The 17,456-nt window shown below is 47.6% G+C and overlaps 1 protein-coding gene across 4 annotated transcripts in view; it reads right to left on the reverse strand.

The window, feature by feature from the left end:
• Positions 1–17,456, reverse strand: part of LOC110485161 (zinc finger protein 385C) — a 215,966-nt gene that overhangs the window by 60,081 nt on the left and 138,429 nt on the right. Inside the window, exon 1 of one of the 4 annotated variants that reach the window (XM_036940960.1) lies at positions 11,579–12,091. The exons of the other annotated variants lie outside the window; for them this stretch is intronic. Within the exon in view, the coding sequence (XP_036796855.1) occupies positions 11,579–11,588 (10 nt within the window). The 5' untranslated portion in view covers positions 11,589–12,091. Of the gene's footprint in view, positions 1–11,578; positions 12,092–17,456 lie in introns of those variants that run through there. 4 annotated transcript variants of the gene reach the window in all.

A 17,456-nucleotide genomic window follows, 5' to 3' on the forward strand; every position in this document is an offset into this window, starting at 1 on the left:
GAGAGAGAGAGAGAGAGAAACAGAGTGGCTTGGAGATAGATATAGGAGATGTTGGAGATAGAGGGGAAGGAATGCAGGGTGAAAATGAGAGACAGAAATAAAAAGAGGAGAGAGAGACAGGTAGTTTGAAAAGGAAGATACATAGAGTGTTGAGAGTGAGGGACTGGTTGCTCAGGAACTATAATAGAATTCCAACACTAGTCTCCATGTCGTAATTAGGCTTTTTCAATGCCATTGAGTCACCCAGGCTCTCCAGACCTGAGAGGTATAGAAGGAAGGTGGAGAAACTCCTCAAGGAAAGACACATGCGTCAGCCACTGTAGGCTCTTTCTATTGCTATTCATACAGCTAAATAATAACAAAGGAGAAATGTGGATCACAATGAGAGCCTACTGTACATCCACACTGTTCTCCTCTCTTCTCTACAGTACACCCTTTATTTTTTTCCCATCTGCACGATTTTCTCCGTTCCCTCTTTCGCTCTTCTTAATTTGAACCTGCGGCTGAGAGCCACTGAGATTGAGACAGAAAAGTTCAAAGCCGCTCAAACTGACTGCTTCTGTCCCTGGCTAATAGTGCTGCAGTAGGACTGATCATCATAGCAAGGTTGATAAACCTCCATGTACTGTTTATGTGTGTGTGTGTGTGTGTGTTTGTGTCACGTCTGCTCCTGCTCCTACTCCTCCCCTCTGGCGTACGACGTCGTCAGAATACTAACCACCGGCCCTGCGATTCATCATTACGCACACCTGGCACTCATCATTACGCACACCTGTGAATCATTACGATTCACACCTGGACTCCATTACCGTCATCATTTCCTCCCCTTTATGTCCCTCTCCCATATCTGGTATTTTTCTTGTGTATCTGCGTTATGCCTCATGTTAATGTTGTGTTCTTGGTGTTTTATTAAAACGTTGCACCTGCTACCGACTCACCGCCCCATCATTACACAATACCAACTCAAAATATGGAAGCAGCAGGACAACCGGGCTCCTCCCAGACGATCGATGAACAAGGTGACCTTCGTCGTCAACACCGTGATCAGCTGGCTCAACTGGGGACGGCCACGGAAGATGTTCTCCGCAGTCTACCATGTCCCAACAGCGGAGGATATTCTAGAGCCAGTCTACCCAACGAGTCAGCACACCAGCCCATTCAGCAACCCGCTCAGGTCAGCGTTGCCCATCTATCTCTCCCGGAGAAATATGACGGGACGACATCTAAATGCCTTGGCTTCCGTCTTCAGTGCTTCCTCTATTTCGCAGATCAGATGGGAGCCCCCACCACCGAGAGGTCTAAGGTTGCTACGGTTATCTCTCTGCTGACTGGACGGGCATTGGAATGGGCTACGGCCGTCTGGGAGGGAGGAAGAGCTTGAGTCTTATGAGGGGTTCATGACTCTGTTTAAATGTATTTACAATCATCCCGCAGATGGCAGAGAGGGAGGTGAGTGTCTGCTTCAGCTCCAGCAGGGGAATCAGATGGCCGCTGAGTATGCGCTTACCTTCCGGTGTAGCAGCTTCCAGTGGCTGGAATGAGCCGGCGCTCAGCACGTTATTTAGAAGAGGTCTGCATGAAGAGGTCCAGACGGAACTGGCCTGCTGGGATGACAACCTCGCCCGAGGGGCATCACATTACGATGGCCATCTGTTTGGATAAGCTCCTCTGGAAACATCGGCATTTCCATCGCTTCTCTCCCTCCTTTGGCAAGTGAACCAATGGAGGTAGGAGTCCCTGTATCGATTACCGTGGACTCAATGACCACGAAGTATCAGTACCCTCTCCTGCTGGTGCCGTCTGCCATCGAGCAGCTCCGCGGGGCCCGGTTCTTCACCAAACTGGACCTGTGGAGTGCCTACAATCTCATTCGCATCCGGGTGGGGGATGAGTGGAAGACGGCGTTCAGCATGACGTCTGGTCACTATGAGTACTTAGATATGCCCTTTGGCTTAGCCAATGCTCCGTCGGTGTTCCAGGCATTCGTTAATGCGTTAATGAGGTGTTCGGGGACATGCTCGGATGTCAGGGGATTGTGTACATCGATGACATCCTGATCTTCTCAACCAACCTGGAAGATCACATCACTCACGTTCGAGCAGTCCTGGAACACCTCTTGGCTAACCACCTGTTCATCAAGGCAGAGAAGTGCCAATTCCACTAGCGGGCAGTCTCCTTCTTGGGCTACCAAATCAACCCGCAGGGAGTGAGGATGGAGGACAAGAAGGTAGATGCGGTAAGGTCATGGCCAGTCCCAACCACCAAGCGGTTACAATGGTTTTTGGGATTTGCCAACTTTTACCGCTGCTTCATCAGGAGATTCAGCACTGTAGCCACCACCCTCACTTCGCTCCTCAAGTGTGGGCCTCGTAGGTTGGTTTGGTCTCCAGCAGCCAACGAGGCCTTTCATCTCCTCAAGGGGTGTTTCACCTCCGCCCCCTTGCTAAATCACTATGCTGCCTTTTGTGGTTGAGGTAGACGCATCAGAGGTGGGTGTCGGGGCAGTTTTGTCACAAGGACACGGGGACCCACTGAAATGGTATCCTTGTGCTTTTTTCTACAAGAAACTGTCCCCCACAGGAATTACGCTGTCGCCAATCGGGAGCTCTTGGTGCTGAAGTTGGCATTAGAGGTGTAGAGACTGGCTGGAGGGTCCCAACGAACCATTCATCATCCTCACCGGCCATCGGAACCTTGACTCCATACGGACAGTGAGGAGACTGAATCCATGCCACGCCAGATGGGCCCTCTTCTTCACCAGCTTTTACTTCACGCTGACCTATTGCCTAATCGATCTCTGAGAAATACTGGTGGCCCACCTTGGTGCAGGATATTACGCGGTATGTCAACTGGTTTGTGCTCAAACCAAGTCCCCCTGGAACGCTCCAGCAGGGAAGCTCCTGCGGCTTTCCGTGCCTCAGCGACCCTGATCCCATCTATCCATTGACTTTGTTACTGATCTTCCCCCTTCTGATGGTTTCCCCACCATTCTGGTGGAAGTGGATAGTCTCCAAATCATGTCGATTAATCACTCTTCCTGGTCTTCCCACTGCTCTCCAGGTTGCTGAGGCACTCTTCCAACAGGTTTTCTGGCATTATGGCCTTACGGAGGACATTGTCTCGGACCGTGGCCCCCAATTCACATCCCGAGTATGGAGGACATTCTTGGAGAAGCATGGGGTCACGGTTAGCCTCACATCTGGGTATCAGCCTCAGGCTAACAGGCTGGTGGAGAGGATGAATCAGGAGCTGGGGAGGTTCCTGAGGAGTCACTGTCAGGACCGGCAGGGTGAGTGGACACGTTTCCTTCCTTGTGCAGATTACGCCCAGAACTCTATGTCACTCCTCCACTGGGTTGACCCCCTTCCAGTGTGTTTTGGTTTTCCAGCCCGCCCTGGCCCCACGGTTCCTGTGGTAGATGAGTGGTTCCGGAACGTGGAGGAGGTGTGGAACAATGCACACGAGACTCCAGCGCGCCGTCGTCAGAAGGAGCAGACAGACCGTCACCGCAGTGAGACCCCTTTGTTCCATCCTGGGGATCTCTACTAGGAACCTCCCACTCCACCTGCCCTGCAAGAAACTGAGCCCCTGGTTTGTGGGGCCGTTTAAGGTTCTCCGGAGGGTCAATGAGGTGACACAGGTTACAATTACCCAGTCACTACCGTATCTCAGCCTCTTTTCATGTCTCCCTTCTCAGGCCGGTGGTTCCTGGTCCCCTACCTAATGCTGTCCCCATGACCCACCCCCCCTGAACATTGAGGGGGGGCCCGGTGTACGCAGTCAGATCCCTACTGGACTCCCGACATAGTGGGAATGGCTCCAGTATCTGGTGGACTGGGAGGGGTATGGCCCATAGGAGCAGTGTTGGGTTCCGGTGGAGGATATTCTGGACCCCAACATCATCCGTGATTTCCACCTTTGCCACCCGGACCGACCCGCTCTTCGTCCTCGTCAGCGTCATACTGCGGCTGAAGACGCACGTCGGGGGGGCTGGGGGGGTGGTGTGTACTGTCACATCTGCTCCTCCTCCTCCCCTCCGACGTCGCCAGAATACTAACCACAATACTATCCACAGTTCCTGGGATTCATCATTACGCACACCTGGCACTCATCATTATGTGCACCTGTGAATCATTACGATTCACACCTGGACTCAATTAACTTCCTCATTTCCTCCCCTTTATGTCAATCTCCCATATCTGGTATTTTTCTTGTGTATCGGTGTTATGCCTCATGTTAGTGTTGTGTTCTAGGTTTTGTTTTATTTTATTAAAACGTTTCACTTGCACCTGCTGTTGACTCACCCCCCCCCAATCATAAGTGTGCATGTGTGTCAGAGGATGTTTCCAGGCTAACACATTTGGTTCCTTGTAAGTTATGGGAACATACGTTGTTTTGTTTCCCATTGGTTCTGGGAACGAAGCCATAGGTTTTCTGACTGGTAAAACTGCATTTAAAAAAAATATATTCTGAGAATGGAAGTGAAAATTTGGCCTGTTCTGGGAACACAAATGTTAGGTCGCAGGGAGGATTTGAGAATGTTTTCTTGGAGGTTTGTTCATCGTTCTGAGAACAGATATCATAAGTATTATTGAATTACCTTCAAATAACCTAACACAGTTAACCCAAGCTAACTGTTTTGAACTCCAAGCACAAATTAATTTGCTTAGGCATTAATCATGCAAACTCTTTTATTGTAACCCAGTGAGATATGAACCAATGATTGTCTGTTCTCAAAGGAAACAAGCACTCATTAAGATCAGGTGTGTGGGCATGGCCAACACACCTGAACACATTTAACAAGAATTTTGTTCATGCCGAGAACGGAATCTATATGTTTTAAATAACGTTCTTTGAACGTTAATGTTTTATGGTTTTTATGGAAAGTTTTCTTAATGTTTTGACAACATGACTTTAAATAGAACCCTAACGAAACCTGCAGAAAACATTACTGAAGTACTGACATTTTCCCACAACATTTTCTTAATGTCCTCTGAACGTTCTGACATGACTTTAAATAGAACCACGAGAACCTGAGAATGTTACGCTGAAGTACAAAACTTTTCCAACAGAATAACGTTTTCGTAATGTTCTCTGAACAATACTTCAAATAGAACCACGAGGAAACACGCAGAAAAAAGTTATCCTGGAGTACTGAAACTCCCAAATAAGAACTATATGGTTCTCAGAACGTTATGTGCTAGCTGGATATCCTGGCACCATTCCCAGAACATTGTGGAAAGGTTGTATGCAAAATAACCATAGGACAACCATGCTCTCGCCAAGCTCTAAGAAACATATGGTTATCAGAACATTATGCGCTAGCTGGGTAGTGTGTGTGTGGGTAGAGGACCAGGGCAAAGCATTTAATTCACTGCAGGTCTAATTAATCCAGTGTGCAGTGGGCTGTTAAATAAATACTCCTGAGATTACAGAGCCAGTACAGGCAGGCTGAGGTGAGCAGCCAAACGGCTAACAAAGCAAACAGATCCACCAGTGGTTGCGTCCCAAACGGCACCCTATTCCCTATGTAGTGCACTACTTTTGACCAGGGACCATTAGGCTCTGGCCAAAAGTAGTGCACTATATCGGGAATAGGATGCAATTTGGGACATATCCAGTGTGTCTATGCATACTGGTGGCTACCATCCTTTACACACGCTGCACTCTATTTTGTGAAGTGGACCCTGGAGAATTCCAGATCAGTGCCTGAGAGAGAACCACATTGTTGTGATGGATGCCCTCCCTGGTTTTGATGGTAAAATCAATTATGTTTGTTGTTTTGCGAGCCACAACCCATTCTTTAAGGGTTAGGGAAGTTAGACTGCCTGATGTGATGACCAGGAAACACATTGGAAGAGAATGAACGAGAAATGCACCTTCCTTCTTTCACCTCTTTTTAAATCTCCCTTACCATCTCTCTCTCTCTCTCTCTTTATCTCTCTCCTGATTTCTCCTCTTCTCTTGGCTTGTGTCTGTTGTTAAGGTCTGTCCTCTCTGTTCCTCCTCTAACCAAAGGTCTCAAAGTCAAGTGGAGGACGATTCCCCCACTTCACTTTAAAAGAGCAAGCTGCCTCCAGGAGACAGCAGCTGGCAAGAGGTTGTGCACACACAGACACACACTAAGGCATATAACGGAAACAAAAATGTACATAACACAGACACACACACACAAGCTGACAACGCAAATGAAAACGTAGCCTATATGCACGACACACACACAATAATAGGCTGAGTTGTTTATCATTTTTAGCCTTGGAGAATAAGGGGCTAAAGTGGACTGGCTTTGCTGTTCAGCATCCAGCAGTGTTGTTCCAGGGAATTTTTTTAATGTTGTCAGATCCCCTGCTGGGCCCCCCATATGCCTCCCATAAGCCCCCCCCCCCCCCCAACCCCCCCCCCAGCCCCTAACACACAGTAATCATCACGTCAATTCAGCAGGCAGGCCAATCAAGCCCCCACTGTCACTTCACTGTAATGACTGTCACTCCCCGCAGTGGACCCGGGCCAGGGAGGACACACACACACACACACACACACACACACACACACACACACACACATACATACATACACCAAGGGTGTACATACAGATGTATGACTCACTAAACAACACTAAGAAACACTCAATTAGAAGAGAAAATTAGAGAGAGAACATGGCCTGGCTTTAAAGCCCCTGCAGGGCCAGGTAGACACATATCATTAGTTGACTGAACTATACAATCCGTTAAGCCCACCACCATCCCCCCAGATCCATCAAAGCATAGGAAAACATCACCTAGCATGCATCTCTGCTGGGACTAACAAGGTAAGTAACTCTGTGTCATGTTAGGAGGGATGACAGAGACGCAGCCAGGCAGTAGATACAGAGAGAGAGAGCAGTACCTGGACCTGGGGGCTCTAACTGGATAAAGGGGGTTGGGAATCAGCTCCTACCCAGCTCACCCCCTGTCCATACACAACCATGAGGCATACAGAGCAGGGCAAGGCCCTGGGGTGAGGGAGGTAGGATAGCCAGGTTTATGTGTGTGTGTGTGTGAGAGAAACAGATAAAGTGTGTGTGTGTGTGCTTATGTATGCCTTGGTTGGTTCTTCTATCCTTGTGGGGACCTAAAATCCCCAAATGTCCCAATAAGGATAGTAAATCAAGGAAAATTCTCCCTCGTGGCGACATTTCCCACATCCCCATGAGGACAAAGGCTATTTTAAGCTTGGGGGTTAGGTTTAGGGTTAGGGTTACAATTAGTGTTAGGGTTCGAATTAGGGTTAGGGTAAGACATAGGTTTAGAATTAGGGTTAAGGTTAGGATTATGGTAAGGGTTAGGGAAAATATCATTTTGAAAGGAAATGTCCCCAAGAGGATAGAAGGACATAATGTGTGTGTGTGTGTGTGTGTGTGTGTGTGTGTGTGTGTGTGTGTGTGTGTGTGTAGGAGGGTTGGGAGATCAGGAGGTGGAATAGCATAGGGGGTGAGGTAGGATGTTTCCTGTATATTTTGTCTCTCTGTGTGCATAGTGTGCTGGCCCTACAATGCAGGTGGAGCTGGGTTAAGTCACAAAGAGCAGGAGAGCTACCACTGCCAAGGCAACCATGAGGGATGGAGGAGGAGATGGGAGGTCCAGGAAATCCATCCATCAAGCCCGTCTCTGCCTCTGTACCTGTCCAGGAGCAGCAAACTAAATGTCCATGGCTGCCTTACTACACGCACGCACGCACGCACACACACACACACACACACACAGTCTCAAAGACATAGACACACAGCCATACATGCCACAAATACCACGTCACATACATACCCTGTGATGTTAGTATGTGGAGTATGACGATGTGAGAGCTCGGAGAGGGCAGTTGGTGAGAAGTGAACTATGGCATTCAGACAAACTCTTATTTTTCTTCAGTCCAACAACACAGCCTTTTTAATTAGCTCCACTGATTTACACCATGAACACCTGGGGACATCAAACAACCATGCAATTACCCAACGCTACAGACAGACTGGCCTTCCACACCGCCTGCCTGGGAACAGAACAGAATGGACTGGACTATGGAACACAAGTAGCCCATGCCTGGAAGTGTCCATAGATCGTATCACTGTCTATAGCCATGACTGTGTAAAGCACAAGGCTTTTAAATTCACTTATGAATGCACTAACTGTAAGTCATTCTGGATAAGAGTGTCTGCTAAATGACTCAAACGTAAATGTAAAATGTGTATACTGTGGATTACAATAACACTGAAAATGACATGGATTTGTGCGGGGGCACCTCGACACCGGTGCCCCCGCACATTGACTCTGTACCGGTACCCCCTGTATATAGCCCTGCTATTGTTATTTACTGCTGCTCTTTAATTATTTTTATTCTTATCTCTTACTTTTTTGTTGGTATTTTCTTAAAACTGCATTGTTGGTTAAGGGTTTGTAAGTAAGCATTTATACCTTCCTACTCACCCACCCACCCACCCATTCACCCACCCATCCATCCAGAGGGTAACCCTACCCCCCTGTAATTACCCCTAGCCTAGCCCAGGTCTGGGCCCCTGTTTACCACAGATTAAGCCTGTCCTTTCAGCTCCCTCCCGTTTCCCTGATCCCACAGATAAGAGCAGCCGAGGAGAAGAAAGGAAAGAGTCTCCTCCCAAAGGCACAGACAGGCAGGGCTATAATCAGGCCTTCTGCAGCCTGGGGGTAAGGTGGGAGAACAGGTAAGGGGTGGAGTGAGGGTCAGTTGTTAGAGGCAAGGTCTCCCCCCCCCCAGTCAGACCACAAACCTTTCCCCACTCACACAAGACCATGGTGATGTCATTGGACAGTCAGTGTATCCACAAGGAACTGTGTGTGTGTGTGTGTGTGTGTGTGAGATCCCGCTGTCCCCCACCAAACTGTGTCTGAAAAGTGACTGCGTTTTTATGCACCACAGTCTGATGGGTGGGGTGATTTCAATTTATGGCTTGACCGATGCTAGTGGTGAGGGTCTAGGTGAGAACAGAACAGTAAAATAGACCTCCTAAATACTCCACCATACATCTCATTGGCAGCTTTGTGCTCCACATGCATCTTTCTCCCCTGTAGGCCTGCCAGAAAGACATTACGAACAGGAATAAAGACCTGGAGAAATGCTAATGGAAACCATTTGCACGACTCATCAGTGTTTTTTACCGAAGCCATTTTAAGAGCTAGCTCTGGGATCTGAGAGCACCCCGCAATCTCAGTTAAAGGCTTATCCATCATCCCTGGAGGGGGCCCTGTGTCTCTGTGTGTGTGTGTCAGTGTGTGTGTGTGTGTGTCAGTGTGTGTGTGTGTGTGTCAGTGTCTGTGTGTGTGTGTCAGTGTCTGTGTGTGTGTGTGTGTGTGTGCGTGTGTCTCTCTCTTGCTCTCTCTCTCTGTCTCCCTCTCTCTCTAAGTTGGAAAGATGGGCTCCATGCCTGATATATGCAGAGACAGATGTCATATAGGACACATCCATTCCAGTAGTGACTCTGGCAGCGGAGTAAAATGGCAGCAGAGCAGTGTTAGGTTAGTGTAGTCTCGGCCATGCAGTACATATGTCTGTCTTCTCTCTCACACCCCTCTCAACCACACTACCAATACACAGACTGCCTCGACGTTGTCATGGGTTGCAGGATCATGTATAGAGAAAACGGCAAAGTCCTCCATTTCAGAGTGGACTGATAGGGTCATACATCTTGTTTCAGTTTCTCAGAGGCAACTGTGATGAGATCCAGAGGAGAGCAGTAAGACAACCAGTCAAGGTTGCTGCAAGGTTCCTGTAACCTTGGCCTATCAGGGAAAATAAATAAAAAAGTACTGCTAGAAAATAGGCCTATACAATAGGCTCCTGTGTATAGAGGGCAGGTGGCTCTTATGTATAGAGGGCAGGTGGCTCTTATGTATAGAGGGCAGGTGGCTCCTATGTATAGAGGACAGGTGGCTCTTATGTATAGAGGGCAGGTGGCTCTTATGTATAGAGGGCAGGTGGTTCCTATGTATAGAGGACAGGTGGCTCTTATGTATAGAGGGCAGGTGGCTCCTATGTATAGAGGGCAGGTGGCTCCTATGTATAGAGGACATGTGGCTCCTATGTATAGAGGACAGGTGGCTCCTATGTATAGAGGGCAGGTGGCTCCTATGTATAGAGGGCAGGTGGCTCCTATGTATAGAGGGCAGGTGGCTCCTATGTATAGAGGGCAGGTGGCTCCTATGTATAGAGGGCAGGTGGCTCCTATGTATAGAGGGCAGGTGGCTCCTATGTATAGAGGGCAGGTGGCTCCTATGTATAGAGGGCAGGTGGCTCCTATGTATAGAGGGCAGGCCATGGCTGATCTATAATAGTATTTAGTGATTTTGCTTAATGGTGTGATATAACCCATAATGCAAATTGACCAGTGTGTGTTGATCAATAAATTCCTGTCTATTGAGTAGCCTCTGTCTTTCTCAAAGGAAAAATCCTCAATCCTATGCAGACAATCGATAGATATGTACTAAATCTATATCTTAAATTACAAAACGTAAGATGTCCATGAATTACTATTGACAATATAAATGAAATTGATTAACCTATTGCAATAGCCTATACCACAGAAAGTCTATTGTGAATCATGATTCGTCGAGACCCCCCTTCCCCCCATCATTGAAGAAGCAGAATCCCGGAGAGGACCGCGTTTTAACAAGGCAATCATTCACTTTCATATTTCGTTTCTAAGGTCTAACATGAATAATGACGTTATTATAGTTAACCAACAAGGAGCCGCGAGGCTTTTCAAATGCATTAGAGGAGCGGTTTCTGTAAATATTTAATTCAAGTTTTCACAGGTCTGACACCGATAGCCTACGCCCCCGTCAAGTTGAGGAGAGATCAAATCAAGCTCAACATCAAAACAGCAGATACATTCATATTTGTTGAATACAAAGTTTGGCATACACTGGATTCGTCCTTGAAGATAAATCACATGAGAAATGTTCAAATATAAATATCTCATCATTCCAAAATCCTAAGATTTTGTCCCAAAAATGACCGGTAGCCTACTTTCGACAGCATGTAATATCTTATTAAAGAAAACTTACATTTTAACTGTTAATAGAAGGAATACATATTTGCAGGCTTAACGTCACTGATGATCCACAACTCCGAACTTGAAGGAGATTTTACGGGATCATTGTGCGTAATCTTCGGGTAGCTGCGGTATCCTACACTTCCAATGGTCTGGCAAGACAAATATTCCACTTGTGTATTTCAGAAGAATAAATAAACAAAGAAATGCCGTAGGCTACAATTACCACCCAACACTGCACATTAATCTGCGTCTGAATGTGACTGTCCCTCATTCATATTTGAGAATTCAACTGCGCACTGGTCTTGGCGTACAACTTACAAAGCTATATTTCTATAAAACGTTGTCACATTTGATATAAAATTCACATACGTTTAAAAGGGCTAAACCGACCAGTGCTTGAGTCATGTGTTCTAGGCGCCCGACCGTGTGCTACACGTCTCCAGAAATGAAAGAACGGACAGCGGACCCTCGAAACCACATCAGCGCGGTTTCTGAATACAAGGTAAAAAGCTCCAGACGTACCGATCAGCATCGTGCGTCCAGGACCGAATAGACTTCGCTCCAGCTCGGTGTTTCACAGCGCGTAAATATTACGCGGTATCCCCAGAAAATAAGTGCATGCAACGACGCACAAGATTCATATGCTCCGCTCCGGGAGTTTAAACAAACACAACTAAAAGAAGCGACTGCTATATATTCTGTCCTATTTCCGAGTCTCTGTCGCTCTCTCTTTGCAATCCTTTTCTTCCTCGGGGACAAATCCCAACAGATCCCAACTACTACAACTCAGAAGAATAATACACATGCTCCTCAATTAAACCCCATATTGATCTGCTGCTCTGCGTGGCCCGAAGGAGGCGAGGGAAGGGGAATGGAGAGATGAGGGGTTGCTTCTCTCTCCCACCCCCCCCCCCTCTCTCTCTCTCTCTCGCTCTCGCTCTCTATTTCTTGCTCAGCTGGACGACGTTAAACCTGAGCGGATGGGAAAATAAGCTGGTGTTATTTTAACAGTCCTCATAGCGCATATTGTCTCTTAGATAGTGGTTCCGTGATAACGGCTACAAGAGTAATGTCACTCTCCCAGATGGAGGGAGGAGCCAGGTCAAGGTGATAATTGATATGCATCAATCACACATTTACAGCCACACCAGACATCCCATTTGAGTGGCTAAACAGTGAAAAATACAATAAGGGAGCACTATTTGGAATAGGTTGACTACTCCACCCCTGTGTAGTCCAACACTTCATGGGTACCTGGGTTGAACCCTGACCCTTAAATTGATGGACAAAGGTCACCCTAATGGAATTTGAGTATTGTCACCCAGCAGCATAGTGACAAGGCCCTGCTTGGTTACAGAGAAAAATGGAGAGATAGAGAGAGGAGGAGAGAGGAAGAGAAAGAGAGAGAGAGCACGAGAGAAAGAGAGTGAGAAAGAGAGAAGAGGGAGATGGACACACACACACACACACACACACACACACACACACACAGATAAGTGAGGAGTGATTCTGCTGCCAGCCAGCCAGCAGCAGCTAGTATAAAACTAGACTGACTGACTGACTGTACAAAGAGAGAGAGGCAGCAGAGGACTTTTAAAGCTATTAAAGATACGCTTTGAGGGAAACTGGCTGCTCTGTGTGTGTGTGTGTGTGTGTGTGTGTGTGTGTGTGTGTGTGTGTGTGTGTGTGTGTGTGTGTGTGTGTGTGTGTGTGTGTGTGTAAGGGGGGTATTTCTGTGAGGTTTTAGAAGGAGTGAATGATATGCAATGTGTATGTGTGCTTGTATAAAAAAGAGCATGCCAGTGTGTGTGTAATGTGTGTATGTGTATGTCATTGCAGCAGTGTGTGTGTAATGTGTGTGTATGTGTATGTCATTGCAGCAGTGTGTGTGTAATGTGTGTATGTCACTGCAGCTGTGAGTGTGCCTGATCTGAGTGACAGTTGCTCATATTCATCCGTCGCTTCTCTCTCTCCTTTGTGTCTTTCTTCTTTTGCCTTAGCGCAATGTTGTGTAGCCTGCCAGCGCTGAGTGCGTGTGTCTCTCTGTGTGTTCAACTGTACATGGACTGAGTTTGTGTGTTTGTGTGTGACAGAGTGAGCTAGAAACCATGTGTCTGTGTGTTTGTGCGGTGTGAGTGTGTTTAAACTTCATGTGTGTGTGTGTGTGTGTGTGTGTGTGTGTTCCTCTAAAGGCAGGAGAGGAGAGCAGGCTGAAGAGCCTTGGTGTAGTGCTAAGCTCTACTGGAGCCTGGCCAAAGCACATCTCCCAGAGTGCTATCAGGAACTTAATTACACCATTAAATCGCTCCCTCGCTTTCCCTCTACCCCTTCCTCCATCTCTCCCTCTCTGCTCATCTCCCTCCTTCCATCTTTCCTCGTTCTGCTCTCTCTCTCCCCCAATCGGTGTCTCCATCTAATCACTGACTTCCCTCTCTCTACCTCTATCTTGTTGCTCTTCCCCCTCTTTTTTCTATCTCCCTCCTTCTCTCTGTACTCTTGTGGTGGTGTGAGGCGGGCAGGCAGACTGGCGCTGAGTTGAAGATGTTATTGGTGTGAACTGAGAGAGGGTGATGGTGAAGTGTGCTAGGAGCAGATAGACTATACGGGATACACACAGAACGTCAGAAGCCACAGGAGGAGTTTGGAATCAAGTGCATTTCCTCCACAGACTCTGGTGCTAGAGAAGAGCCTTGAGTGTAGTGTATAAACCACAGTAGCCATGGACCCCCAGTTCTCATGGCAGACTGTGGGTATGAAGGGCAGCTGTACCAGCCGACTAGCCCTGCCAACCACAAGCCAACCACTGTGCCAACCATATAGCCCACACAGGCACGAGAGAGCCAGGGCTAATGAGAGAGGCTAGCTCTCTGCTTTAGATTCCGAAGCCATGACACAGCCCAATGCCCTTCAGCATGATATAGAGAGCATTATGAAATGAACTGCTAGTAAGATCAGTGTCTTCTTCGCAGAGGAGTGCTGTTCAGTCAGAATGTGAGTCAAGGCATATCGACTACTCTACACAAGCAGCCAGAAACAGGCGTCAGATTGTGTAAGACCAACCACTAGACGCGACAACATCCACAACAAGCCTCACCCGGGACAGAGTCGAGTTAGTCTAACCCAGGCACGATGAAACTCCACAGGGCATTATGGTTCTCTGTGACACCTAGAGAGGTGACCATGGTGGAGTTGTGTTTGGGCTCCTCTTGACTATGATGGGCAAATGAGTTCCAACCGCGATTGTTTGATATCGGAGGGGCGGTATGGAAGTGATGGTAATGGTGTTGATAATAATATGGCTATATGGGTGTAGCGCGGTGCCCGGCGGAGCCCGGCGGAGCCAGGTATCTCTATGGTGATGAGGATTGGGCCCTGGAGAGAGGAGAAGGTCAAGCTGTCACATTCCACTCCAGTGAAATTACATCCTCTGTAGCCCTCCACTCCGCTGCTGGGCCGCTGATAACTGGCTGGCCTCAGAGTGTGTGTGCATGAATGATTGTGTATGTAGGGTAGAGCAGCACACACGGGACCAGGGACGAGGAGGAGGACGGTGCAGGCGGGCATTAATTAACATGCAGGATCTGTATGGTGGCATGCTGTCAGAGACAGGGGGGTGTAGTGGGCAGAAGTGGCGGGGGTGGCGGAAGAGGTGGGCACAGTGGGACTGTGCGACAGGGAGGGCAGGAGACATGAGGCGGGAGGGGGAAGATGTCTGGAATACTGAGAAATGTGTCACCTGGGAGATTGAGCTCTGCCATGCATTGAGATGGATAGTAATTCTCCATGACAGTTGAACCAGCTTTTACATGACGAATGACTGGAGTCCTTTTAGTGCAGGCTTCCTCATACCGTGTCAGCCTAATACAACTAGCTATCAGAGAGAAGAATGCAAGCACACTGTTGCATTTGGATGAACACATAGTCAAATCCCGAAACTTCTAACGGGTGAAATCCATTTATATACATTAGCTACCTACGCACAGCTATACACATCAACAAACTGCACCAAACTGCTACAAACACACATACTGTTAACTGGCAAACACAAACACAGTCTGTTGAGCGAGTCTTTATGTGGAGTTTCTCTTCTGTCTCTCTCCAGCATGCAGACAGAGGTGATCAATACATGTCTAGGTGTGACTGTCTTTTAATGTTGCCCTTTACTGTCCAATCAGTCCCAGGCAGGGGGCAGGGAGAAGTCACACTGCTGGTTCGATTGGTGTGTGTGTGTTTTAAACTGCCACAAACGGTTACTTCTCTGGACTGATGGGTGTGTGTGTGTGTTCCTCGTATTCTCTTTGGGTACACGTATTGTTGTGCATCACAAGCCCTATTCTACTACAGTATGTGCTGGATTTGTTTTCATTGGGAATATCATTGGACATAACCCAGTCGATATGAAATGTACTGCACATCATCACACTATAGAAGCATAGAACCTACATGATGCTCAGTTTACTCGAAACTATACAGTAAAGTTTTATTCTCACTTTTGACAACTGATAGGGGATGACTGACAGGAGGAACAACACCAATATGATTCATTAAAGCTGCCTCCTTCTCCCCCTCTTCTTCCTCCTCTCTTCCAAGCGACTAGCGTCAATTAGGGGCAGGTCTGCCAGCTCTGCCAACCTGCAGTGGAGTGTTCCCGCCCAGGTGATGACTGACAGCCAATGGAGATGAAAACAGCATGACGAGAAGCGGCTAGCGCTCTCCTCTTTTTTTCCTCTCTCGCCATCTCTCTCTCTCTCTCTCTCTCTCTCCCTCTCTATCTATCTCTCTCTCTCTATTTCTCTCTCTCTATCTCTATCTCTCTCTCTCTCTCTCTATCTGTCTGTCTCTCTCTCTCTGTCAAACAAACAAATGAATAGGAGAGTACAGAACACCCTCAGAGCGGAACGGACTGACTGGTGTGACTGATGGACGGACAGAGAGAGGGAGGGTCCGGGAGCGAGGGAGATTGCTCTCTAGGGCAGGCTGACAGAGGGGAGAAGGGAGGTGCTGGCAAGTGTGCTGGAGTTTGTTTGCAAGTGGCTAAGGGTTGGTAGGATGCCGATGGAAGTGTCCAAAAAGGTGTTTTGGAGGTGACCAGAGGGTTACATTGTGAACTTGAGGCCACCGTGGAGCTGTGCTAGGCATGTCAAAGGGTTCAAATGGGAAGAAGAGGAGGCATATCTAAGAGGAGAAATCTCCTGCACCCGAGCCCTATGATTACCAGTGGGTTGGAGGCACCAGGTGCCCAGTGGCACAACAACAGCATCTGCTATCAGATTACTGTTCCTTAGGCCCACTGAGTATCATTGTAATTACTGTATGGGAATAGCAATGATTGTGGCTTTGGAACAAATACCAACACTAAAACGAATACAACTAGTACAGCTGCTACTAAGAATGGCAACAATGATAGAAGAGCATACTAGTCAGTTGTGACTCCCAGTGGAAACAACAGTAAAGCGCTTGAGACTGGAGCAGAGTAGCAGGCCAGGAGGCCAGTTCAGATGAGTCTCAGTCGAGAAGAGTCAGAGGAAGAGAGGAAGCTGTCATCACAGTATGACAGAGGGAGAGGAAGAAAGGGTGGATAGGGAGGGGTGGGGAGGGAGGGGGCGATGCTGTACTCTGACACCTGTACCGGACACCCTACAGGGGAGGGGACTCCTCAGAGGTACTGTTTAGCATTTATTTCACACTCAGTCACACACACAGAAAGACAGACACAGGGGGAAGAGAGAGAGAGAGGGAGAGAGATGGATTCTCCAACATAAATAAAACATCTGTGTGCATGTTTCATCCCTGGAGCTGGGTTCAACCAGATTAGGAGGAGGGGGAGGGATGAGGAAGAAGAGGAGGAAGATACAGATCTAGGATCTTAATTGGATCATTCTTTTGTTGTTGATAATTTCCCTGCACAGCAGGAAATGCAAACTTGTAGTGTATTCAAGGTTTAAAAAGGCTTCTTACGTTTGTAATTTCCACTTTAAAATGTAAGACGTGATTTGCCCAAACAAAAAAACATAAACATATCAACCCCTACAAAAACTGTCCATGAATTATATAATCCGCATAATAATTCAAATGTCTTGTTGCTGCAGGATTATTTTCCTGTTGTGGAAAACAGGCTCAAATTAAGATCCCACATACAGTAGGGTGAAGGGGAGTGCCACAGATCAGACACGTGAGGTATTCAACAGACTACTCTTCCTCTCTCATGAGGATGACATGGATAAGCAGGAGAGACAGAGGGAGGATCTCTACCAATATTACCATACACAGTGCCTGCCTGCCTGCCTACCTGCCTGCCTGCCTGCCCAACTATTTTCATTGGTTCCCGTCCTTAGATCTGTTAAGTTCATTTATGCCTCAAAAAGAAGCGCAACCATTAAAGTGCGTTGTGTTTGGGAGT

The sequence above is a fragment of the Oncorhynchus mykiss genome, chromosome 13 (genome assembly GCF_013265735.2).
Source record: "Oncorhynchus mykiss isolate Arlee chromosome 13, USDA_OmykA_1.1, whole genome shotgun sequence".
Classification (NCBI taxonomy): Eukaryota; Metazoa; Chordata; class Actinopteri; order Salmoniformes; family Salmonidae; genus Oncorhynchus; species Oncorhynchus mykiss.